The following is a 27,210-nucleotide window of genomic DNA, read 5'->3' as shown; positions in this document are numbered from 1 at the left end:
TTCTCTAAGGGTAAGATGCACCTTTTGAAGCTTTGGTGAAAAGTAGAAATCTGACAGTTTATTCCAAAGAAACAAACGAACAAAACCAGTTATCTTAAGAATTAAAGAAGGAAAAGAAAAACCAGAAAAAGTAAAAATATTAATCATCAATTATATTTGTGAATTCAGTTCACCAAATACCTAAAAAAAAAAAAAAAAAAAAAAAGGTAAAATCTGTATATCCAATGTCCTATATAAGTATCATTTTACACATTTCAATTTTCAAAATGTTTCAGGGCAAGAAAGTTCTACTGATACACTAATATAGGCTATTCTTTTTAGGACAGCCTTGAAATAATAACTGTTAACACCGTTATAAAAAATCCCAGCTGAGCCTTTTTTCCTGAGTCTCTCCCTTCCTGGCACTGGCAGAGACCTCTGATGAGATGGACCACCATTTATGCTTCCCCTGCTCCACTCTCTAAAACCTGCAGAGATGCTGGTTGAACCTGAGGCTCTTCTTTCTGAAGAATGTGATAAGACAAAAGATGACTGGTCATCTAAGTGGTAGGTGAAAGTATTCATGTTTGCAGCAGTCAAAGAATGTGGAAGGATTTTAGATATATTTCAAAGGCAATACCTCCTTCATTCTACGTAACTTAATTTTATATGTTATTAAACCTGACAACTCATGAGGTCACAAATTCATGTGCTTCCTTAATGTCCTCCATTCCCAATACAGGGGCTATATAAAAGAAGTGTTTCAAATTTCAATGACACATTCTGTTTCTGACAGGAACCATGGCCTAGAAAAACCTCTTCCCCTCTCACAGCAGCCTAGGTTCCTTCTGGTAGAGTTCCATTTTGCTGCCCAGGAGACTCTAGCCCTAAACTTAATAATAATTTATAAAAACTCCAAAAGTACTATACCATTTTCCCACATCCAAAGGTCATTCTAGTTCCAGCTATTACCAGGACCAAGGGTTGGAAGTAAAGGAAGAAACATTGAAAAAAATCCATCTAATTCTGGTCCATCCCTGACCTAAGAGAAGAAAGCTTTAAAATCAGTTTGGGGATTCTGGCCCACCATGCATACCGTGACCTTATTTTTTCAAACAAAAAAACCAGGATAGGTAGCTGCTTAATGTCTTTTTTTCCTGATTTGTAAACCGGCTTGGAAGAAAAGGTATGAAGAAACTGAAGCACCTACAGCATTTAAAGAACTACCTTTATTAATGACAGTAACAACAACAAAAATGGCATAAACCAAGACTATTATGGAAAATCTACCATAGAGACGCCATAATGAAAAGGTCGGTGAGAATCTAAAATCAGTCAGACTCACCTGAAACCTAAAATCAGTCTCCAAGACCCAGTTGCAAACTGACTTAAGCACTCAGATCTTAAACCTACTTACTTTTCAGGGATTTTCTGTGAATAATACAGAACCACTTAATTCCCAGTGTGGCTAACACTGAACTAGCCTCTGGATGGACTGTGCTGAGGCTTTGACTCCTGGATATTCACCTTTCTATGACATGTCCTTAATCCACACAAAAAAGGCATGAAAGTGAGACAAGGCTATGTATAATGAGGAGGTACATTGACTGAGGGTTTGGGGAATGGTCAAAAAGAAGCCGAGGGACCTGTGCAGCCAGCATAGTGGGTCAAATGGGACCACAATGGTTTTTATGCACTTACTTGACTTGTCATCAAGGATGACGACTCCCTGCTTGCTCACGCTATATACATTATGGATGATGAACTTGGAGTTGACCAGTTTACTATCTAGGACTTCTTCCAAAGAATCCAGACCAAGAACTTTCTGTAAACTGAAAAGACATATGGTAATTAATTACTTTTAAAAAATCATTATTACCCAAAAACCTGACATGTAAAAGATCAATCTTCAAAATGTGCTGCTTTCAGACATTTTACACAATCTTTGGCAAAAAGAAAAGAAAAAAAATATGATGAAACAAATTTAAAAGTACCTTGGGCCATTAACATATTGCTTCACTACTTTAATATCATAACACCTTAAATGCCAGGAAAATGATTTCATAAGAAACGATAAAAAGAGAAAATACCTTATCCAATGATGGGAAACTGCAACTAGTACATCTTTGTGAGGGAAAGAAAATGCTCTATAACATTATTTACTTTAATTATCTATAATATAATAGATACTATTATATCTAGCAAGGATATCAATATACTATTATATCCTAGCAAGGATCTAGGAGATGAAATTTACCACTGTGTTTCATTAAACAAAAAACTTCAGTGTCGCTAGAAAGTTTAAGAACCTTTAAACTCCTATTCTTAACTGTCATATAAATGACAAGAGAAAATTCCCAGAATCCATTTAAATTATGTTTGCTAAGCAGCATAGCGGCAAATAATGCAAAAAGAAGCTATTAATACATAATTTCAGAAAATTATATATGCAGAGAACAGAAGAGACGCAAACTACAAAAAAAAGCACTCCAACTTCTCATTAATATCAAATGCACATACTATGATAATGTCATAGACTTCCATATATCTTCTACATTGGACTCCGTCAGCTGTCTGCGGTAGACCAGACGGCAGGCCGGCACCTCTCCGATAGCAATACTGTGACGCTTGTACCACACCTCAGAGTTCTAATTGCGGGGAGGGGAGAAAGAAAAAGAGAATAAATACTTCAATAGGCAGTGGTATGAGAAATTTCTTTGACTTGGTTATTTGTAATTTGATTTAAAATAATAACTAGAGGGGTGCCTGGGTGGCTTAGTCGGTTAAGCGTCCGACTTTCGCTTAGGTCATGATCTCGCGGTTCGTGGGTTCGAGCCCCGCGTCGGGCTCTGTGCTGACGGCCAGCTCAGAGCCTGGAGCCTGTTTCAGTCTGTGACTCCCTCTCTCTCTGACCCTCCCCTGCTCACGCTGTCTCTCTCTCTCTCCTAGAAATAAATAAAACATTTAAAAAAAAAAATAATTACTAGAAATATAAACTAACTTTCTTTGCACTGACTGCAGAGAAATATAACTGTTAAGGATCAGGTCATATTATAAATGAGTATTCATAAATTGCAAAAGAACTTTGGCAATAAGCATGACACTGCCTAGCTATTTTCTCCTGTGGGAATTCCAACTAATCAACGAGGTAGTCAGGAAATACAATTGTATTAATTCAAAACTTAGTCAAAGAATACCGATCCATATTCACACACTGTCCAAACTGAGTGAATGTTTAAAACACAATTAAAGTCTATTACTTTCAAGAAGTCTATTTTTTATAAGCAAAAATCAAAGAAGCACAATGTTGAAAAGCAGCCCCCAGATCTTAGGCAACTACAGAAGGCAGGAAAAACAAGAGCTCCCAGAAAACTGGAGACAGTAGGAAGAAAAACTAAAATTCAGAGAGGTTAAATAATCTGCTCTACCAGTGCAACTAAGTATCTCCTTTCTCAGATAGGCTACTAGACATTTAATCCCGAAGCTTCCTTTTTATAATCACAAAGAGAAACACTGAGGTTTTACAGACAAAACATATAAGAAATCATTTACAAAGATTTTCTGTAATAGTTTTTTACAATAGTATCGTTATAGAAAAATCTTATAAATTTGGATGAAAGGAGCAGGAAAGTTGTTTTATGATTTTGTTTTTGGAGAATTACTGAATTACAAAAGAAAGCCAAAGACCATGTGGGTTTGTGCATTTTTTTTAAGTATCTAGATTAGATGTCCATTTTTGAAGGCAGGCATGTAAGTTGCTGCATTTGCCTAGCAAATCTACTTCCAAAAGTTATCTTCAAGAAATATCATGGAGGGGCGCCTGGGTGGCTTAGTCGGTTAAGCGTCCGACTTTCGCTTAGGTCATGATCTCGCGGTTCGTGGGTTCGAGCCCCGCGTCGGGCTCTGTGCTGACTGCCAGCTCAGAGCCTGGAGCCTGTTTCGGAGTCTGTGTCTCCCTCTCTCTCTGACCCTCCCCTGCTCACACTGTCTCTCTCTCTCCTAGAAATAAATAAAAACATTAAAAAAAAAAAAAAAGAAATATCATGGAGATACTTAACTATTTATCCGTAAAGACATTGCCCATTATGTTGTTTACCAGAAAACTAGAAACATGGTATATATCACAGTAAGGGACTAGATACATGAAATATATTACTTTTACATCAGACAAGATGCAGATATTAAATATGATGTCGAATGTTTTTTTAAAAAAATATTTTTATTTATTTCTAGGAGAGAGAGAGAGACAGCGCGAGCAGGGGAGGGTCAGAGAGAGAGGGAGACACAGACTCGGAAACAGGCTCCAGGCTCTGAGCTGACAGTCAGCACAGAGCCCGACGCGGGGCTCGAACCCACAAACCGCGAGTTCATGACCTAAGCGAAAGTCAGATGCTCAACCGGCTAAGCCACCCAGGCGCCCCTGTCGAGTGTTTAATAATATGAAAAACGATGGCTCAGTTGGTTAAACATCTGACTCCTAGTTTTGACTCAGGTCATGATCTCATGATTCATGAGTTCAAGCCCTCATCAGGCTCTGTGCTGACAGTGTGGAGACTGCATGGGATTCTCTCTCTCTCTCTACTCCTTCCATGTTTGCACTCTCTCTCTCTCCCTGTCTCTCTCAAAATAAATAAATAAACTTAAAAATAATAACATGCAAAAAAGCAAAACATTATTCTAAGTGAAGAACCAAAGGCTACAAAAAGCTCAACATGATCTCATTTGGGGGGTAAAAAAAATGCACAGAAAAAAGGATACAGAAGAAAAATGTTAGTATTAATTCTCTCTGGAAGATATCACTGGTGATTTATTTTCTTTCATCTCTGCCTGAAAACAATTCTATTGAATAAGTGAATCACAGCAATAGTAGTTAACAGTTACTGACTACCTGTGGGCCAGACATCATTCGAAGCACTTTATAGATATGAACTCGATTCTCACAACAAGCCTACCCCAGAGGGTACTATTATCATCTCAGTTTCACCAATATGAACACTGAGACATGAACACAATGACTAAAACAGAGCAACAAGTCCAAATAACTAGTAAATGGAGGAGCCAAGATCCAAACCCAGTAGTCTGGCTCTGGAGTCCACAATTTTACTTTCTGTACTATATTGCCCTTCAGGAAACACATTAGTTTTATTTTATTATTATTACATGTTTTTATTTATATAAGTGGCTAGGCAAGAGAAAAGACAGGTTTAAACAAAAGCCACCAAGCAAAGAGGAAGCAAAGATAGAAAGAGGAAAATAAAATAGAAGAAATGAATGAGGAGCTGAAATTCTTTAAGAAAGATGAAGCTTCTTCATTGACTATTAAGCTCATCATTCTAAAACCTATATCAAGGCCCAAGTTGGGAAACAGATCCTGCTCTGCCATCCTTGCTGTGGACAATGCTCAAGAAGTAGCAGCAGGGGCTCCTGGGTGGCTCAGTCAGTTGAGCGTCCGACTTCAGCTCAGTTCATGATCTCACAGTTTGTGGGTTCGAGGCCTGCGTCGGGCTCTGTGCTGACAACCAGCTCAGAGCCTGGAGCCTGTTTCAGATTCTGTGTCTCCCTCTCTCTCTGATCCTCCCCTGCTCACGCTCTCTCTCTCTCAGAAATAAATAAAACATTTAAAAATTAAAAAAAAAAAAAAAGCAGCAGTTGAACCTTTGCTGGAATTACAATGAGCAGGGTTTACAATTTGCTGGAATTACAATTTGCTGGAATTACAATTTAAATACATCCAGTATTTATATTAAGCAGGAAGCACAAGAGAAGGTGAGACACAAGGATCAAAACAAATACAGGTACAGATGACCTGGGAAAGGATAAGCTTTAGGGGAAAATGGTTGATGACTCTAGGACACTGGTATACCTCAGGGCTCCTGAAAAATGCGAAAAGGAAAAGAAAAGAAAGAAGTCATTGTCACTGGAGCATTAAAGTATGCTAATGAGCACTTGGTCTTCTACAGGTGACACCAGGAATATTACAGCTTCATAGAACCAAGTGGAATAGAAAAGGGAAATTATTGTTATCGGTGACAAAAATACACATTAATTTAATATGCGATTTTATCTCCTTTGTATAAATGACATTGGATGACCTTATAATGAAAAATCAAGTCTGCTGAATAACCACTTTTCCAATGGGATCCTGTAACATGCTTAAATGCAAATGTTAAAACAATGTACCTGATCTCATGGAGCTTATATTTTAATTTTCCCTAAGGCAAAAACTATCAACTAGACCTTAATTAAATACTTATTAGGAATGAATCAAAAATCCACTCTAAGGGGCACCTGGGTGGCTTAGTCGGTTAAGCATCTGACTTTTGCTTGGGTCATGATCTCACGGTTTCTGGGTTCGAGCCCCACATCGGGCTCTATGCTGACTGCCAGCTCAGAGCCTGGAGCCTGTTTCAGAGTCTGTGATTCCCTCTCTCTCTCTGACCCTCCCCTGCTCACGCTGTCTCTCTCTCTCTCTCCTAGAAATAAATAAAAACATTTAAAAAAAAAAAAAAGTCCACCCTAAGACACCTGACTTTGTTTTTTAATTAGTTTTATATTGTAGGCCTCACTAGACTATGAGTTTTTTTAGAGTAAAAACTATATCAATATTACTGTTTCTGTGGAGCCTAGCACATGCATGGCACACAGGAGACACTCAATATATCTTTATTGAATGAATAAATTAATGACTTCCAAATACGATCTTGCTTTTTAAGTTCCAGGATCATTATCTCCATCTGCCTGTGAGACCCCTCCATTTAAGATGAGCCAAGTTTATCACCAATCATATTTAAATCCAAATTCATCACCATCCTGACAAACCAGCAAGCCCTAAAAGGAGTTCTTATTTCTGTCATTAGTGCCACTCTCTTTCTAGAATTATCTTTGATAAAGCCTAAACTTCTTAGCTATTCTCTTCAAACTGAGAATACAATCTCTTTAAAAAAACAAATGCTTTTTCTTTTAATTACATTGCTAAAAATGTTTACATCCTATCTTTGCAAACAAACGTATGAACTAGACATCTAATGCTGTTAAACTAGACTAACTTAAAGCACTGGTGTGAGATATAATTCTTTTAATTTTTTTAACGTTTTATTTATTTCTGAGAGAGAGACAGTGTAAGCAGGGGAGAGTTAGAGAGAGAGGGAGATACAGAAACTAAAGCAGACTCCAGGCTCTGAGCTGGCTGTCAGCACAGAGCCTGACACGGGGCTCGAACCCACGAACTATGAGATCATGACCTGAGCCAAAGTTGGACACTTAACCGACTGAGTCACCCAGGTACCCCATGGTGTGAGTATAATTCTTAAAAAATGTCATATAAAAGTTTTTCTTTGTAGTTTATTTTTTAATATTGTCTCAATCATGGTAGTCTTCTACTGGGAATGTTTAAGGAAAATGTACCCCCAAAATTAGTTTATTCTACAATATGCCTAGGTTTTTCAAAACTAGCAGAATGTACCTTTGTTCATCTATAGCATCAGGGGTCATTCCACAATACTTCACATCCTAACCCTCTCACTTTCAATTGGTAATAGAACAAAATTCAGGAGAGACAAAGAGGGAGAAGAGTAAATTCTGGAACACAAGAGAAAGGGAGTTTGTCACAGAAACCTGCTTGCTCTGAACATATGAAAATAGCTACCATATATATGTCAGTGCCAACATGCAAGAGTGAAAAAGTTCAACAGCTAATCCTTCCCTGCTACAGTTCTCTCATCTATTGATATGTACGATGTTATTTTAAAGTACTTTCAGATCATTGTTCCCTAGGGACCAGCAGAAAGAAGACTAAGGCTGGTGGTTCACAGATCAGATCCTATTTTTGGTCGCCGTTAGACTCGCCCGCAGCCGCAGCCACCACACCACCATTACCGCTGACGCCGCCGCCGCCGCCACCACCACTCCACCCTGACCATCCCACCCAATCTTATAGTAACACACTTACCATCACAACTGGCCTCACTGGGATGTTTTCTTGTGACGTCCCTGGTGGGGGGTCATTCCACTCCGGAAACTTTATAACATCCTTTGGGTAAGTAGGCTTCTTTGGATATGGTTTCAGGGGTGAAGAAGGAGGAAATCTAAACACCGAGAAGGAAATCTCTATTGTTGCAGTCAATGGGAGACACAGATACTTTAACAATAGTCCCCGTTTCTTGTATCCTTGAGAATTTATATAATTCCAAGCTTCAGATAATAAATGAATTCACACTCAAATTATTACACATGGCTAACTGTACCCAATATATGATTTTTTTCAATATTCATTCATTATGCCTATGAGAAAACATTTACGAAGAAAAACAGGAATCCATCCTGTGAGACATTATTAAATAAGTAAATAAAATTTATTCTCCTATCAAATGATTTTCATCATTACAGATGTTCTAAATGGGCTGCTGGGGCAAGCCATTTCTCCACCCAGCTGGAAATCCCTAGCACCTCGTAACTCTGAAATGTACGGGTGGTAAGTGTGCAAAAGAAAATATGGACAGATGAATCCTCAGTGATACTTGCTGAGGAAGAGTATACCAGCAGAAGACGCTTAGCCTAATGTTCATTTTTATAACTATTTCAAAAGAAGATTAATTAATCGTCTTTCCCTTGAATATGGAACACTTCACAGTGAGATGGAAGATGCCTCAGTCCTGGAGGAGATGAAAGCTGTCCAATGTCCTTCTGCCTTTTGATACCCTCCTCTGTCTCTCTGCCTCCGAGTCATTGGTAGCATCACTCCTTGAACTAACACAGAGAAGCCTAAATATACTAACTCTCTTTAAATCAGTCTAGACTATAGGAAAACATATACTCCTCAAAATTCTTTCTTATAAAGAAAAACATAAAGGTAACTAAATACATATTTTCCTCAGAGTAACTTTTCCTGTTAGTTTGTTAGAAAAAGATAGGCTGCATTGCATTGAAAAAATTAACACAAGAACTCTAGTTCTTAATGTTGACATGGATGTCAGTAAGTAGTTTACTTTTTATTTTTTTAAGCAAAAATAAAGGTTTAAAATCTCATCTATGATACCTGCAGGAAAAATAATCCAAATAAACTATAAAGATCTTACTGTTAAGGCAAATGCAGACAGAAGTAAAGAATTTTTAAATGCCTATAGTTTACCAAAAGAATTTATACTGAGGTGAATGAGAAGAATCACAAATAATAAGGACATTGGAGAAACATTTCAAAAATAGTCACAATAAACTTGATAACGAATGGCTAGAGGTGCCTGAGTGGCTCAGTCAGTTAAGCATCCAACTTTGGCTCAGGTCATAACCTTGTGGTTCCCAGGTTCGAGCTCTGTGTCTGGCTCCATGCTGACAGCTCAGAGCCTGGAGCCTGCTTTGGATTCTGTGTCTTCCCCTCTCACTGTCCCTCACCTACTTGCACTCTGTCTCTCTCTCAAATAAATAAACAAACATTTTTAAAAAATGGGATGGCTGACAATGAGAAGCTGAATTTCATTTCTGAAAAAAATATCCAATGACTACACTTTAGCTGAAAAGTCAATGAGAAAAAAATGAAATCAAGTTAAAGATAAATAAACTGAAAGACAGCTTAAAATTTTTAATCAAGTTACAAGGCAAGTATTTTCAAACAATTCCAAAATATAAATTAAATCTCTAAAGCCTATAAAAGTTATTCAACTTCTTTTTTTTAATGCTTTATTTATTGTCGAGAGAGAGAGACAGAGTGTTAGCAGGGAAGGGGCAGAGAGAGAAGGAGACAGAATCTGAAGCAAGCTCCAGGCTCTGAGCTGTCAGCACAAAGCCCAACATGGGGCTCAAACCCTCGAGCTATGAGATCATGGCCTGAGCCAAAGTCAGATACTTAAGCAACTGAGCCACCCAAGCGCGCCCACTCCTTAAGTAAAGGCTGGCTTACAGAAGTCAAATCCTATTTCTAAGAAGCCAACAATCACAACAGAAGTCCTACTGCCTGCATATAGCACATATGCCACACTCAGGTGCACACACTCTCACATTCAAATATACATGTAGTGTTGTGTAGTGTTGCAAATATTTCCAGGAAGTTCACAGATCACCCATCTCTCAGTTCTTTAAAAATTAAACACCATCCCAGGCTGCGTGGATGGCTCAGTCAGTTAAGCGTCCAACTTCAGGTCAGGTCATAATCTCATACTTCATGAGTTCAAGTCCACATCAGGCTCTCTGCTGTCAAGGCAGAGGCTGCTTTGGATCCTCTCCCCCTTCTCTCTTTCACACGTGCTCTCTCTCAAAAATAAACATTAAAAATAATTAAACACCATCCCTACTCCCAGTCCACCACTAACACCCTCTGCTCATCCCCCCAACTCCTTCAACTAAAGTGTGAAAACTTGACCTGTGGTTCAGCCCAAATTTCCTCAGGAACAGTCTGTGCGTCCTCTGGAAAATAACAGTGTCTCTAAGTCAAAATTTATTCATTTGTCAAATAAAAGGATTAAACTGAATGATCCATAAACATCCCCCTGGGTTCAAAATGTGTTTCTTGTATTCCCACACCCTGAAAAAAGTAATACCTTCCAAAACCCACAGCAGCAGTTCCTGTGTGAAGAATGTGACTGAAGAGATACCAGGAAGTATCTCTGCCTTTGTCCTGGGAAGATGGAGTTTTTGCCTTAACATCTACAGCTAACAACAGCAGGTGTGGGGTCTTTGCAGTAATCTGGCCAGGGTTGAAATGCAGAAGAGCTCCCTCTCATGGACTGCTTTTATTGTGTGCACTGGACATTTTCCAGTTAATTCTAACACTTTAATCCTGTCATCTCAGGCTTCAAAGTCTGTCAGAGATGATCTAATCCAAATGTCACATTCTTTACTTAAGGAAATGAAAGTCCAAAAGAGAAAAGCAACTTATTAAAAGACTCACAACTAACTGGCCAAGTGAACAAAACATCTTGCACAAACGATTTGTAAACCCTTTAATAGAAGGACATTATAAAACTATTAAAAGATATTAATGAAGTAAATTGATAGATATATCATGCTGGTAAATAAAATTCAATATCAATATTCAACAGCAAATGGCAATGTCAATATTCCTCATGGAGATAAATACTTTCAGAGAAGTTCTAATTAAAATATAAAATTTTTTATGAAACATGATAAACTGATTCCAAGTTTATGTGGAAATCCAAGAGGCCAAAAACAATCAAGACATTCTTAAAGAAGAAGAACACAGGTAGGTGACTTACCCTATCAGCTGTCAAGGCTAATTAAGGTAATATGGTAAGGCTATCCTGATGGCATACTATGGATTCTCGGCCTCAGCATGATTGGCATTTGGGGCTGGATAATCTTGTGGTGGGGAGCTGGCCTGTGTAGTGCGGGCTGTTTAGCAGCATCCTTGGCCTCCATCCATTAGATGCTAGTAGCAAACCCTCCCAGGTGTGACAACCAAAATTATTTCCACACATTGTCCCAGCAAAATGGCCCCCAGTGGAAAATTATGGGCCCAGACAGATGATCTCAAATGAACATATACATTTATTTAGAAACCTGGTTTATGACAGACCAGACACTACAGGTCAGTGAGAAAGTACGGACTGTTCAATAACGATTTCCGGTCCAAGGGTTCCACATACAGGAAATGGGAAACTGCACCCCTGTTGCAAATGGCACTTCCAAAGATGGTTTACAAAGGTACTTCCCACCCACATGCTTTTCTGCAAGTGATCCTGCCACTACGCTATCAAAAGGCAGAGTATGTTTCTCTTCTCTTTTGTGTCTGGGTGAGACCCTTCCAAGGGCTTTGATAACTCGAAGATGGCAAGAGTAAGAGTGCGCCAGTTCCACAGCCTGTACTTGCTTCATATCATTAAGAAATAAATTTTATACTTCAAGTGTGAAAAAAAAGTTTGCCAGTTCTGGGCACTAGTGCTTACCTGGCCTGCAACACCCTTCCTGCCTCTTAGAGCTCCCGTTCTTCTTGCCAAGCTCCCTCTTATAGACTAGCCATCATGTAAAGAAGTGGGAATCCTGAGACCAGCATACTATGAGGCGCCTAAGCATCAAAAGGAGGACTTAGAAGATGAGACACTGCATGGAAAGAAACTCGTGGTCAACGTGCATGGCAGTTCCAGACCTGTGCATGCAGAGGTCATCATGGAGGTGGATTTCCCAGCCTCAGCAGTCCCAACCAGTGTCCAGCTAAGACCTCCCAAACTTCTGACTTACGAAATTATGTAAAAACAACAACTGTCTTAAGCCACTACGTTTGGGCAAAGTTTTGTTATGCAACAACAGATAAGCTGAACAGAAATTTACTTATATCAGAACAAGCAGTCAGTGGACCTCTGAAGGGCCCTCAGGGAGACTTGTTACCGGAGTGTTGAAGGACTGTGAGGAGGCTGAGGTTGGACGTGTAGGAAAGACTCATGTTGCCTAACGGCATCAATTCCAGTCAAAACTGTCCCGCAGTGACATGGAAAACACGAAAGGTGGATTTCAATAAGGAGTTTTCCAGGATCAATGTTGAAAGTGCCAACCGGTCTCTTTCAGTCTTGATAACAAGGGATGGACAGAGATAAACTGAAGAAGGACCACTTCAAATTTTAAGCAGAATTTGGAGGAAACATAAAACAGTCATGACTTGACTCAAAAACGAAAGTATTTCTCATCCCCAGTCTCTCTCAAGAAAAGACGGTCAAAGTAAAAATGGCCTTATGACCAATATCAAATTCAAGATGTTTCTAATTAAACATGGTCCTTGGGTAGTCACCTGTGTGGCTATAAAAGACTTTTATTATAACCTTAAGGAGATTTAAGGCAGTACCTTACAGATCATCTTGGTTAAAGTTGGAGTTTAAGAATCTTGAAGGTGTTGTACCATGGCAGACTTATAAGTAGCCCAGGTAGAAAAGAGCCTGTTTCAAAGACACTTGTGTGACTTCTGTCTAAAGGAATAAATCACAATAAAATTCACAGAAAAGCCACAACCACTAGCAGAATCACCATCCACTTGAACTAAAAAAGGCAATAGTTCAAAATGCAAAAATACAGTCAAGAATCTCAAGCTTCTGTAAACAGGAAGTATATGAGAAAGTTATTTCACTGCAAACATGAGCCATTTCTTATGGAAAAGGAAAAATGACTAAGGGTGCCAAGCCAAGACTCCAGCGGGAAGAGCTGGGAACCATGTATAATCACTCACAGAAACCAGGACTGGGCCCTAATCAAGGAATGACAGACACATGTTCAAGTGCATTTTAGAAGTGCTATGGTCTGAGATTGCTCTACGCAGTGCCATAACGGGATAAATTTAAGGAGTCCTGATGCAGGGGATGAACGTAATTTGGCAATGAATGTCTTAGTGGCCAAAGTGTATTTTGCAAGAAGGGCCACAGCAGTGTTGCCCATCCTTCCCCAATGTGACTCCTCCCCAATGTGACACTTCCCCAGTATAACTTTGATGCGGTCAAATAATCAATAGGATGAGATGACTGAATGTGAACAGACCCTTTGCCTGCTCTGACAAATAGAATATGGCAGAAGCGATGGTTTGCTGATTCTAGGTATAGACCTTACCTACCTGGCAGTTTCCTCTTCTTGCCTATTGTAAATACTTGCTCTTGGGATGCTCATACTTGAGACATAACCTCTCAGAAACCAGCCATCGTGTAAGAATAGTGACCACCCTAACGCCGTCATCCCATGAAAAGTATAACCCATGTGGAGATGACCTATAGGATCACCCCTCATGTAAAAAGAAAGAGGGGCCAAGAAGCACAAAGGCACCAGCCACAACTCTGAGAAAAGAAAGAAGTCATCTTGGAAGTGAACTGTGCAGCACAACTGATGCCTTAATGGTAATGGGCAAACTGCTAGATGTGCTCTTTTGCAATTCTTCACACAAAAATAATGAGCAGAATCAAATGCTTGAAGCCACTATTGTTTCAGGTTGGTTATTTCTCAGAAACAGAATACCAGAACAATCCTATATTCACACCATGAAAAATCATAAGTAAAAAACCTTATAATTTAAAATACAATATAAGAAAATACCTCTCTGGCTTTCAGTAATAAAAGGACTCTTGTTAAGCAAGATACAAAAACCGTAAAGTAAATGGAGCACCTGGAGTGTTCAGTGGGTTGAGCGTCCAGCTTCGGCTAAGGTCATGATCTCATTGCTTGTGAGTATGAGCCCCGCATTGGGCTCTGTGCTGACAGCTCAGAGCCTGAGGCCTGCTTCCGATGCTGTGTCTCTCTCTCTTTCTCTGCCCCTCCCCCATTCGCACCGTGTCTCTCTCTCTCTCTCTCTCTCTTAAAAATAAACATTAAAAAAAAACCCATAAAGTATAAAAAAAGATTGACACATTCACTTACATTAAAATAAAAAACTTTCTGCTTGTCAGGACACAATAAAATGAAAACAAATAGGAGACCTTTGTATTCTAAATAATTGACAAAAAGGACTAATATGCAGAATATACTTTTTTTAACTCCTAAAAATATATAAGAAAAAAAATCCTATAGAAAAAAAGGCCAAAGACATGAATCAGGCATTTCCAGATGTGGAACCAGGAATGATGAATAAACATATGAAAAGGCACTTGATCCCTCAATAATCACACTTGATCTTAGCCAAAAGGCCGAGAAGCGATTGATCCCTCAATAATCAAATAATATCACAAGACAGCAGTTCAGACTTACCAGATTGGCAAAAGATCAACTCAGTCAATATCAAATGTATTCTACTACTGCATAAAACTTAGCACAGCCACTATGCAATGTTGGCATTAACTAGTAAAATTGAACAAAACATGCAATCTTCTCTAAACTAATTTCACTCTACGGAACTCTGGGGAGCCTAACGAAACTCTTACACATGTGCAAAAGGAGACATGTCCATAAATGTTCATGCCAGCATTGCTCATAAAAGCAAAGAACTGGAAGCAATCCAAATCTCCAGGGGGAAGAGAAGAGATAAATGGATTGTGGTATGCTGATAAACTATAAAGTGGCTGAGAAAATTCCATAACTATAATTAAATACACTAACACAGATGAATCTCAAAAATCATGAGAAATAAAAGTCAGAGAAGAATATATACTCTTTGATATCTGTTATATAAAGTTCAAAGCAGAGAAAAATATTTTAGAAGACAAAACAATATGTATTATATAAAGTTCAAAACACAGAAAAATATTTCAGATACCAAAACACTATAAGGATAAATGTTAAAACAATAGAAAGAAGCAAGAAAATGACTAATACAGAAGGCAAGATAGTGACGACCTCTTAGAGAAGAAAATGCAAATTGTCAGTGAACAGGTATTCATTCTACTATTCTTATATAAATTATTTAGATAGAGTTTATACACTCTTGTATGGCATATATTTTAAATGCAATTGAGAACATTTAAAAAGAGCAGAGTTCCCTCCAGTGGACTACATTGGTCTTTGCTTTTAAAATTCTAAATTTAATCCTAACATCATGATCATGGATTCCAAAATTATAAAGTCCCTTAGAAATGATCCAGTTGTACAGTGAATAAAACGAGACCAGAAAAGGAATCAGCACCAGCTAATCATCCAACACAACAGCAATCCAGGTATTACACTGCCACCTATACTGCCAAATTTTGGTTGGAAAAAAAGCAATTAAACCATTCTACAGATCCCTGGGTGGCTTAGTCAGCTGAGCGTCCAACTCCTGATTTCAGCTCAGGTCATGATCCCAGGGTCGTGGGATCAAGCCTTGCATTGGGTTCTGGGGTGAGCATGGAGTCTGCTTCAGATTCTCTCTCTCTCTCTCTCACTCCTTCCCTCCCTCCGCCCCACTCCCCAGCTCATGCATCTGTCTCTCTAAAAATAAAATAAATAGAAATAAACTATACCAGAATTTAGTATCTTTTGAAAAATTCATTTAAAATTAGAATTTATTAACTAATCAATCAATTAAAATATTCTAAGGCATCTAAACTGCAAGGAAAACATAGTTTATAAATCTTAATAAATGTGAGTCATGACACAATGCACTGACAAAGTTCTTCCCATAATATATGCGAAAACTGTTTCTTGAGCATCAGCAGAAATTTGCAGCATCTACAGCTTTTGCCAGACTACCTCTTTGCCTTAGTCACCTCAGCCTCTGTACAAGAAAAGCCAGGCAGAAAGTGATTATTATAGGAGCTGACCTCCCTGAGACTGGTTTCCAAGAAACCATGCATTGGGCAAACCTGTAGCTATTTGCTGGGTTCCACTGTGCTCTGTGCCCATTCAATGTATTGTTCATGGCTAGCAGTGGTATATAGTACAGTATTATGTAAATGCTGAAAAACTGTAAATGACTGTATTTCACAGTACTACTTAAAGGTGTATCAGAAACATAAAATATCTAAGGGAATGAGAATAAAAGATGAAGCTGGAAAAAATAGTTGCCAGACTAAGGAAGTCTTGACCTCTGAAATCAGAAATTGTTCCTCACTCCATATGAAATAAAGATTCCATTATGAGTAAAGGATCAAATGGGTTTTGTTTTGTTTTTTAAGGAAGGGAGATAGGTGATCTGGTCTGAAAGACACTCTTACCTTATTAGCAATAACTATTTAGAAAATGAATTCCATTTACAACAGAAGAAAATATATAAAATATCTATAACTTAAAGAAGTGTGCAAGATTTACAATGAAAACTACCACTATTTACAATAGCACCAAAAAACATGAACTACTTACATCTAAATCTAACAAAACTTGTGCAGTGTCAGTACATGCATACCTACAAAGCATGGCTGAGAAATTAAAGACTTAAGTGAACTGAGAGCTATGCCATGTTCATGATTTGGAGGGCTCAATTTTGCTAATTTGTCAAATCCCCCAAATTGATCTATAGAGTCCATGCAATATCATTAAAAATTCTGACAGAGATTTTTATAGAAATACACAAGGAGATTCTAAAATTTATATGGACAAGCAAAAGAACTAAAATAGCCAAAATAATTTTGAAAAATAACAAAGTTGGAGGACTTAAACTAATTGATTTTGGAAGTTGTTATATATCTGCAGTCATCAAGATTGTCGTACTGGAGACAAGCTGGACAGACAGGACAATGGAACAATATATAAATTAAGTCATAGGACTTTATATGGTACTGTGCCCCATATCCACAGAGTACACGGTCCAGGATCAAGGAGTGAAAGTGAGAACAGCCCTATTGACCATTCCTCCCAGTGACCCTTTCCCACAACTCTTGGCTCTGCAGTTAGAGGTCTTGTTCCCAGAAGAGAAGCAAGTATTCCTGCCAGGAGACACAGCAAGTGCACTTTAGACTCCCCTGCGGCAGGGAGCAGAGGCAAGGAGAAAGGCGGCTGCCATGGTAGAGGTGACTGATCCTGACCAGCAGGAGGAGGGTGGGCTGCTCTTCGCCTGGGGGCCAAGCACACCTGCGGCACCTCTTGGTACTTCCTTGCCCCACTGTAACTGTAAAGGGGTATGGACAGAAATATCAGCCTAGGAAGTGTATGGTTTTCAAAGGTCCAGACACTTTCAGGAATGAACTTTGGGGTCACGCTACGAGGTAAGACACCCAAAGCTTGTCAAGGTGATCGCTGCGGGCGAGGAAATCTACAGTGGCTAGTGGAGAAGAAAGAGGATAAGGACCAGCTGTAGCCATAAGGCTGGCTGCAGCAACAAGGGATATATTCTTCCCAGTAATTTCCATCTCCTGCATGTCGCCTCAGGAAGAAAGTCCCATGAGCACGGGAAGAGAAGGAGATGTGTGCAGCACAAGTGACTGGCTATGCCAGCCATGGAGGTGCCCGGTTCCTATCTCCCTTCAAGAGGCCAGCAGCCTCCACGACAGCCCCCAGGCTCTAACTACTGTACCTTTCACGTGTTGCCACGATGCTTCCAGCGCATCTGTGAGCACACGATGGGTACTGGAGCCAGGACAATTCTACCAGAAGACATAGGGCTCCTCTAGAAAGCAACCATTGTCCAAGGACTTCCCATCAGCCTGGCCAAGACTTTCTCAGAACTGTACCCTATAGTCTTGGGTCCTTCCTGTCCAATTCTTTCCTCTCTGCTTTCCCAGAGATCAGACCTGCATCAGAGTCCCAGCCCCTTGGTCTCTTCCCCCTTCAACCCTTCCAAACATGCCCCAAATATTAGCATTAATTTCCTTTCATATCTAGACCCATTGTGGCATCTCCTGCTATTCTCAGAGAATTTAAACTAACAGACCCAGGCCTGTCTCACTCCAAACAGTTTGTTTGTCACAGTCCTTCTATTACTGACTTCATATTATACTTAACTGCAGCTCACTTGATGTGAGAAAAGACTGAGCCACTCTAACTCAGGAACAGGTGGAGTGATTATTGCTCAACTCCTTCTCAGTAAAAAGGGACCTCCTCACTTACTAACCTTTGAACTTCTTTCTCAATGAATACTAGGCATTGTGCTAGGTGTAGGGGACATAGATAAAAGCAAATTCTTTCACAGCCTTATCTTCTACCACACCCTTCCTAATAATACCCTACACATTCTTATATCCTTCAAGCTCACTTGTGATGACCACTTTTAAAAGCAATTCCCTCCACCTTGATTAACCCCTCTCCCTTGCCTGGCAAACACCCACTGATGCATCAAGATTGAACTCAAGTGTCACCTCTGGAGCAAAATATTCTGACTTACACAATCAGAGTTGATTCCTTGGTCCTCTGACAACACACCCTAATCATGGCATCTGTGATAATGAATTCAGATTTATCTGTCTTCCTAACTAAACTGGAACTCTTTGAAGTATGAGTCATGCATCTGAAGTGTTTAGCACTGTGACTGACATAGAGTTAAGTACTCCTAGATGCCTGAGAAGAGAAAGGGAAGCCAAAGAGGACAGCAAGAAGCAGCACACCTCAGGATCTAACTAACAAGGACCTTAACAAGGACCAGCGCCAAGAAGAAGCCACAAGCATTTCACAAGTGGTGAAATGCTGACTGGATAACAGTTGGATGAAAACACGGAAATGGCACCTCTGTGGCTCAGTCAGTTGACTGTCCGACCTCAGCTCAGGTCATAATCTCAGAGTTCATGGGTTCAAACCCGATTTCAGGCTCTGTGCTGACAGTGAAGAGCCTGCTTGGGATTCTCTCTCTCTGGCCCTTCCACACTTGCTCAGCAGCTTGAGCATGCTCTCTCAAAATAAATAAATATTAAAAACAAAAAAACAAAAAACAAAACAAAAAAAACCTCTGAAACAGACCATGCTTTCTGAAACTCCCAATAAAACACCTGTCAGGCCTCTCCCACTGCTAGTTTGCAGGCTTATCAAATTCAGATAGTGGCCTGCCCCACCTATCCATAGCCCTCACAAGTCCCCTCTCATAGCCTGCACCTCGAGGCAAGTCCCCACTCTTCTCAGAAACTTCTGGCATGGGGTTAACTGAGAAAAACTGGTAGATTCCCAGGGGAACATTTTCGAGGTCAACAGTATTTAAGAACTACTCCTGTTCAATCTACCTTCTCTGGCCAAAAAATCTTTTCTTCCTCTAAGGGGAGTGTTCAGTGGGCTATGTTCACAGATTTTTCTGGATTCTCTACTGATGAAGCTCTATTCTCTATTAATGATAATTACTAGGCATCATGAATTCATAGGAAAGAAGCTTGGGTAAGGATTAAAGGAAAAAAAGAATTAAAGACCAAGTAGGTGAAACAAACAATCACAAAGCAAAGGAAAAAAGAAACGTGGTAAAACTTGACACACAGGAATATGACCACACATGAATGGGGAGGGTAGAAAGATAAAAATAGGTTTGAATTTAACCTGAGATAATCACCAAAAAGCCTAAAAAAGGATGTCACAATAGTTTATCAGTACTCAGTAGATGCTTTTTGTGAGTTAGAACAGTCTATTCAACACTCTGTTTAACACACCTGCTTTCCCTGGCATGTTTTTCATCCAAAGATGGCAGCAATAATGTAACCTCAGAATGAGTTGAGCCTGGTATAGAAAGAACTCTCTGCCCCAGGGTAACGTGCAACCAGCTTACTGCTTATTTTTAGCGGATTCTACTCCTGCACCTCAAGGACTGCTGGGGTCCTCAGCTGGAATCCATCCCCACAACAGAGGACAGACTGCACTGCTGCTTACCTACTGGGCAGTGTGTATACATACCATATTCGTGGCTCTGTGGCACTGTTTCCTCCGCCCAAAATAATTCCCCAGTTTTGCTCCTTCAACAAGCACTGCCTGTCATATCAGTCTGAGTTGTGGGTTGCAAAAACCAATTCTGGCTAATTTAACCACACACACAAAAAATTGAAAATATCCAAGTAGGTCACAAAATCAATAGGAGAGCTGGAGAACTAGCATCAGAAAGGGGGGAAAAATGCTAGGGAGAAAGGAAGGCACAGCAGCACACACAGCAGGAACCACAAGGGACAGTCTAGTGTCAGCAACTGCTGGCACCATGGCCTCTGTGTGCCTTTGCCTCTCTGTGCTCTGCCCTTGCTCCTGCAGGCTGCCACTGCTGTCACAAGAAATTCCAGGCTGTCCCTTCCCCTTTGCATCTCTCACATTGAGATTCAAAATCCTAGGCAGGAGCATATCAACCGCCAAGGGCAAGACAAGTCCCTGAACCCTAACTGCTGGGGGCAGAGAGAGGGAGAATCTCACCTACCTTGACTTCTACAAGGAAGACAGGGCCCTGCCTCCCTCCAAGGCGCACTAAAACAGGGAATCTCACAAAACAGAAAAGCTGCTTAACATGCTTGGCAGCAAAAAAGGTGAACTGTCCAGTATATGTTTTTCATCATTACCCCACAACAATGATGCAGTAACCTGGACATTCAGTCGTGACTTTTGTGGGAGGTATGGGCACAGAGACTCTGAGATACTCATCCAGCTCCAGAGGCTCTAAACTCCCAGAGCCATTATATAGGAACAAATCTTGAAGACTTAGATGTTCTCACTAACCACAGTTGTATCTGAAGAACTGCAAGGACTTACAGACTGACGGGTGTCTTGACAAAGGTAAGAGTTATACTGCAGACCTCAGGAAAAGAAAACGCTAACCATCAGTAAAGATTCTAAATGCAAAGGGGTGAGTAAAGGGATCCAAGACGGCAGCATGAGAAGACCCTGAGCTCACCTCCTCCCAGAGACACAAGGAATCTACACCTACCTGTAGAGCAATTCCTCCTGAAGAACTGAGGGTTGGTGAACAGCTTCTGCACATCAAAGGATAGAGGGACCACACAGAGAATGGGCAGGAGAGACAGAGACAAGGTGATGATAAGAACACCACCCCCCACCCTATAAGCTGCAGAAAGAAAACAGAGCAACAGAGGGCCCTCAGCAGATTCACACGACCTGAGGGACAGCAAAAAACAGCAGTTTAGAAGGCAACTAGACTGTAAGTGGAGGGATCCCGGTTACTAACCCTAGAGCTGAAGAGTGCGAACAGTGCTGGAACTGCTGAAACTCTCTCAAGGACTGGAGTTACCAGTGAGCGTCATTGTGCTTGTTCTTCCCCTACCTTGACAGCACGGAGGGAAGCAGGGTCAAGGAGCACTAGCCAGCCTGCTGCCTCAGCCAGGGCCCCTTGCCCACACCAGCTCCCGCCATGCTGCCAAGGTGGCCACCCCGCCCACATCTGCTCCAGCTAACCCAACAACAAGGCTGCCACGGCACAGTCCGCACTGGGAAACCTCTCGGCCCACACCTGCTCGAGCTCCAGCCACCCCACCGGCATGTCCCCTCTGCAGGGTCCTCCAGCCCACTCCAGCTCCGGCTGCACTCAGCCAGCCAAAACCAACTCGTTCACAGAAACCTACACGCAACGTCAAGCAAAATGAGGAGACAGAGGCATATACTCCAAACCAATTAACAAAACCTCAGAAAAAGAACTGATTACAACAGTGATAAGCAATCTACCTGATAAAGAGTTCACAGTAATGCTCATAACGATGTTCTCCAGACTGCAGACAAGAGTGGATGAACTCGGGAAGAACTTTAACAAAGTAATAAAATATAACAAAGAACCATCAGAACTGAAGACTACAATAACTGAAATGAAAAACACACTAAAGGGAATCAAGACCATATTAAAGGATGCAGATGAACACAAGAGCATTCTGGAAGATGGGGTAAGAGAAAGCACCCAAGGTGAAAAGCAAAAAGAAAACAGAATTTTAAAACCTGATGACAGATTAAGGGACCTCTGGGACCACATCACATTAAGGGACCTGTGGTACAAGCATACTAATATTCACGTTATTAGGGTCCCAGAAAGAGAGGGAGAAAGGCACAGAAAGCTTATTTGAAGAAAACTTCCCTAACCTGGGCAAAGAAATGTCCATCTAGGTCCCAATAAGACACCTAATAATTAAAATGCCCAAAACTAAAAATAAAAGAGAATCTTTTTTTTTTTTAATATTTAGTTTTGAGAGAGAGACAGAGCACAAGCAGAGGAGGGGCAGAGAGGCGAGGAGACACAGAATCCAAAGCAGGCTTTAGGCTCTGAGCTGTCAGCACAGAGCCCGATGCAGGGCTTGAATTCACAAACCAGGAGATCATGACCTGAGTCGAAGTCGGATGCTCAACCAACGGAGCCACCCAGGCGCCCCTAAAAAGAGAGTCTTAATAGGAGCAACAGAAAAGCAATAATGAACTCCTTGAGCAATGTGGGGATTAGGAGCAGTGATACCCCACTCACTGCCCTCATGCACCCCAAACCCAAGTATAACTTTGACTCCCCCAAAACTTAACCATGAAAATAGCCCCCCACTGACCAGAAGCCTTGCCGATGAACATAAACAGTCAATTAACGTACACTTTGTGTATTATATGTGTTATTTACTGTATTCCTACAATAAAGTAAGCTAGAGTAAGGAAAATGTTATTAAGAAAACCATAAAGAGAAAACACACTTATAATATTGTACCGCAAAGCATCCACATATAAGGAGACCCATGCAGTCAAACCCTGTGTTGTTCAAGGGTCAACTATGGCTATAAACAACAGAAACTCCCTAAGGTTATCAACTGATTTTTCAGCAGAAACTGTGTAGGTCACAAGGGAGTGGTGTAATATATTCAAAAGAGCTGAAAGGAAAAAAACCTACAACTGAGATTACTCAACCCAATAAGGTTATCATTCAGAAATGAAGGACAGAGAACTTCCTAGATAAACAAAAGTTAAAGGAGTTCATCACCATTAAAGCAGCCTTATAAGAAATGTTAAAGGAACTTCTTTAAGTGGAAAAGGCCATTAATTATAAGGCAATTATGAAATGGAAAAAAATACATAGGTAAAAGCAAACAGAAAAAGGTACTAGATCAATCACTTGTAAAGCCAGTATGAAGGTTAAACAAAGACAAAAGTCGTAAAATCAAATATATCTAGAAACTTAGTTAAGGGATTCATAAAAATATGTACAATATGACATCATATACATAAACCGTGCAGGCGGGAGAATATAAATGTTGGGTTTCTAAAATGTGTTCCAACTTAAGTGATCATAGACTTAATACAGACTGCTATATATTTAAGATATTATAAATGAACCTCAAAATAGCCACAAACCAAAAAGAATAAAAGAAAAACTTTAGAAATAAATTTAATTAAGGGGGTAAAAAGCACACTCTGAAAACCCTAAGACACTGATGAACGAAATTGAAGACAACAGAAACAAATGAAAAGATACACCATGCTCATGGAGTGGAAGAATTAATATGGTTAAAATGTTGAGAAGCACCTGGGCGGCTCAGTAGGTTACGTGTCTGACTCTCAGTTTTCGCTCAGGTCATAATCGCATGGTTTTGTGAGTTCAACCCCCACACATTGGGCTCTGCGTTGGCAATGTGGAGCCTGCTTGGGATTTTCTCTCTGTCTCCTTCTCTCTGCCCCTCGCCTACTCATGCTGTCTGTCTCTCTCAAAATAAATAAAGGAAAGAAATTTTTGTAAAGGGACGCCTGGGTGTCTCAGACAGTTAAGCATCCGACTTTGGCTCAGGTCATGATTTCGCTGTCCGTGAATTTGAGCCCCACATCGGACTCTATGCTGACCGCTCAGAGCCTGGAGCCTGCTTCAGATTCTGTGTCTCCCTTTCTCTCTGCCCCTCCCCTGCTCATTCTCTGTTTCTCTCTCTCTCTCAAAAATAAATAAAAATTTTTTAAAGGTTCATAGTATCCAAAGCAACCTACAGATTCAATGCAATCTCTATTAAAACTCCAATGATAATTTTCGCAGAACTAGATAGAACAACTAATCCTAAATTTTGTATGGAACCACAAAACACTCTGAAGAGCCAAAGCAATCTAGAGAAAGAAGAACAACACTGGAAATATCACAAGCCCAGATTTCAGACTATACTGCAAAGTTATTGTAATCAAAACAGTATGGTACTAGCATGAAAATAGACATATAGATGAAAAGAACAGGATAGAGAATCCTGGAATAAACCCAAGCCTATAGGGTCAACGAATAGACAACAGAAGAGGCAAGAAACATATAATGGGGAAAAGGTGGTGTTTTCAATAAATGGTGCTGGGAAAAACTGGACAGCCTCATGTGAAAAGAATGAAACTGAACCACTTTCATACACCATACACAAAATAAAACTCAAAATGGATTAAAGATCTAAAGGTGAGACCGGTGGGGCGCCTGGGTGGCTTAGTCGGTTAAGCGTCCGACTTTCACTTGGGTCATGATCTCGCGGTTCGTGGGTTCAAGCCCCGCATCGGGCTCTGTGCTGACTGCCAGCTCAGAGCCTGGAGCCTGTTTCAGTCTGTGACTCCCTCTCTCTCTGACCCTCCCCTGCTCACGCTGTCTCTCTCTCTCCTAGAAATAAATAAAACATTAAAAAAAAAATTTTTAAAAATAAAAAATAAAAAAATAAAGGTGAGACCGGAAACCATAAAAATCCTAAAAGAAAACATAAGCAGTAATTTCCTGGATACTGCTCTGAGCAACATATGTATGGATACATCTCCTCGGGCAAGGGAAACAAAAACAAAAATAAACTTTTGAGACTACATCAAACTGAAAACCTTTTGAACAGCAAAGGAAAACATCAAAGGAACAAAGAGGCCACCCACTGAGTGGGAGAAGATAGTTGCAAATGATATAGCCAATAGGGGGTTAATACCCAATGTATATAAAGAACTCCAACTCAATAGCAAAATACTCAAATAATCCAACTAAAAATGGGCAGAGGACCTGAAATAGACATTTTTCCAAAGACACATAGTGGCCAAAAGACACATGGAAAGATGCTCAACATCACTAATCATCAAGGAAATGTAAAACAAAACCATGAGACCCTGCCTCACACCAGTCAGAAAGGCTAAAATTGAAAGACAAGAAATAACAAGCGTTGGCAAGAATGTGGAGAAAAGGGAGCCCTCATGCAGTGTTGGTGGAAATTTAAGTTGGTGCAGCCACTGTGGAAATCCGTATGAAGGTATCTCAAAACATTAAAAAGAAATACCATAAGACCCAGTATTTCACATTGGGGTATTCACCTGAAAAAACAAAAACACTAATTTGAAAAGATACATGGACCCCGATGTTTATAGCACAAGTATTTACAATGGCCAAGATATGGAGATAGCCCAAGTGTCCATCAACAGACAAATGGGTAAAAGAGATGAGAGAGGCAGGGAGAGAGGGAGAGGGAGAGGGAGAGGGAGAAGGAGAGAGAGAGGGAGAGGAAGGAAGGAAGGAAGGAAGGAAGGAAGGAAGGAAGGAAGGATTTCCAGCCATAACAAAGAATGAAATCTTGTTGTTCACAACAACACAGGTGGACCCAAAGAGTATTATGCTAAGTGAAATAAATCAGACAGATAAAGACAAATACTGTTTGATTTCATTTACACATGGAATTTAAAACAAAACAAAGGATTAACAACAACAAAAAGAGACTCATAAAGACAAAGAACAAACTGGTGTTCACCAGAGGTAAGAGAGGAGAGAAATGGGTGACACAGGCAGAAGAGATTAAGAGGTACAAAATTCCAGTTATAAAATAAGATATGAATAAAAAGTACAGCATAGGAAATATAATCAATAATATTGTAATAACTTTGTATGTTGACACACAATAACTATATTAATCATGGAAAGCATTTTGTAATATATATAACTGTCAGATCACTATGTCATACACCTGAAACTAACATAGTATATGTCAACTATACTTCAATTAAAAATAAATTTAAAAAAAATTTTTTAATGTTTTATTTATTTTTGAGAAAGAGATAGAGACACCGTGAGCAGGGGAGGGTCAGAGAGAGGGAGCTACAGAATCCGAAGACAGGCTCCAGACTCTGAGCTGTCAGCACAGAGCGCAACCCATGGGCTCGAACCCATGGGCTCGAACCCATGAACAGTGAGATCATGACCTGAGCCGAAGTCGGACGCTTAACCAACTGGGCCACCCAGGTGGACCTAAAAATAAATTTTAAAAGTTAAAGTCTTCTCCACAACCAGATATTTAAGAAATTACACCAAACTTATCCATATGATTTCCTGACCTAAAACCTTTCCAGCCAGGCCAGTCTCCTCTCTCCTTTCCTAGGAAAAGCCACTCAGACATTTCCGACCAAGAGCCTCAGTCTTGCTATCCTTGTCACCTGAAATATCCTCTCCCTTCCCATCCCTTCTCATGAACCAGATCCCACTGCATTCTCAGGACCCAGGTTGAAGTCCTCCACCTCCTGCTCCATGAGGTCTCAAAACACTCCAGTCCACAGCCAGTGGGTCACAACACAAATCCCGCAGTGGCCAGGCAGACAACATCACCACGATACAGTGTGCTATGATGGAAGGGAAAGATGGCAAGAGTAGCAACCGCAGTGGGTTTGCCCCAACTAAAGACTTTCAGGTTCACAATTTCTTAAGACACTGTGTCAGAGCTCATAATATTAGGAGCCTCTGGGGAAAGGAACTGGGTAGCTGGAGGAGAGAGATGGAACAGAGATTTTTTCACTGCATAGACTCTATTAAACTTCATAAATTTTGAACCACATTAAAGTATTATCTTCCCCCAAATACCCACAATTGAAAAATAAAAATGAGATGAAAACATTTTAATAACTAAAAACACTACGCCAGTGAAACAAAACATATGAGTCAACCCAAGAACTATCAGTATACCACCTATAGTTTATTATTTATTATCTGTTCTGGTTCATTTTGGGTAATTAATTAAATAACACCTTGTTTCTGCTGCTTATCTTTTTCATATATGTATACTCTATCTCTCCAGAGAACGCCAA

The 27,210-nt window shown here is 40.1% G+C and overlaps 1 protein-coding gene across 1 annotated transcript in view; it reads right to left on the bottom strand.

Moving 5' to 3' along the window:
* DEPDC1B (DEP domain containing 1B) overlaps positions 1–27,210 on the bottom strand; it is an 81,260-nt gene that overhangs the window by 40,243 nt on the left and 13,807 nt on the right. The window contains exons 3-5 of the mRNA XM_077751433.1: positions 7,928–8,063; positions 2,500–2,627; positions 1,681–1,811 (exon numbers count right to left, since the gene is read on the bottom strand). Coding sequence (XP_077607559.1) covers positions 1,681–1,811; positions 2,500–2,627; positions 7,928–8,063 — 395 coding nt within the window. The remainder of the gene's footprint in view (positions 1–1,680; positions 1,812–2,499; positions 2,628–7,927; positions 8,064–27,210) is intronic.

Source organism: Crocuta crocuta, unplaced genomic scaffold (assembly GCF_008692635.1).
Source record: "Crocuta crocuta isolate KB4526 unplaced genomic scaffold, BGI_CrCroc_1.0 scaffold91-1, whole genome shotgun sequence".
NCBI lineage: Eukaryota > Metazoa > Chordata > Mammalia > Carnivora > Hyaenidae > Crocuta > Crocuta crocuta.
Note: the sequence above shows the minus strand (reverse complement) of the source record. Positions and strands in the feature narration are given on the sequence as shown.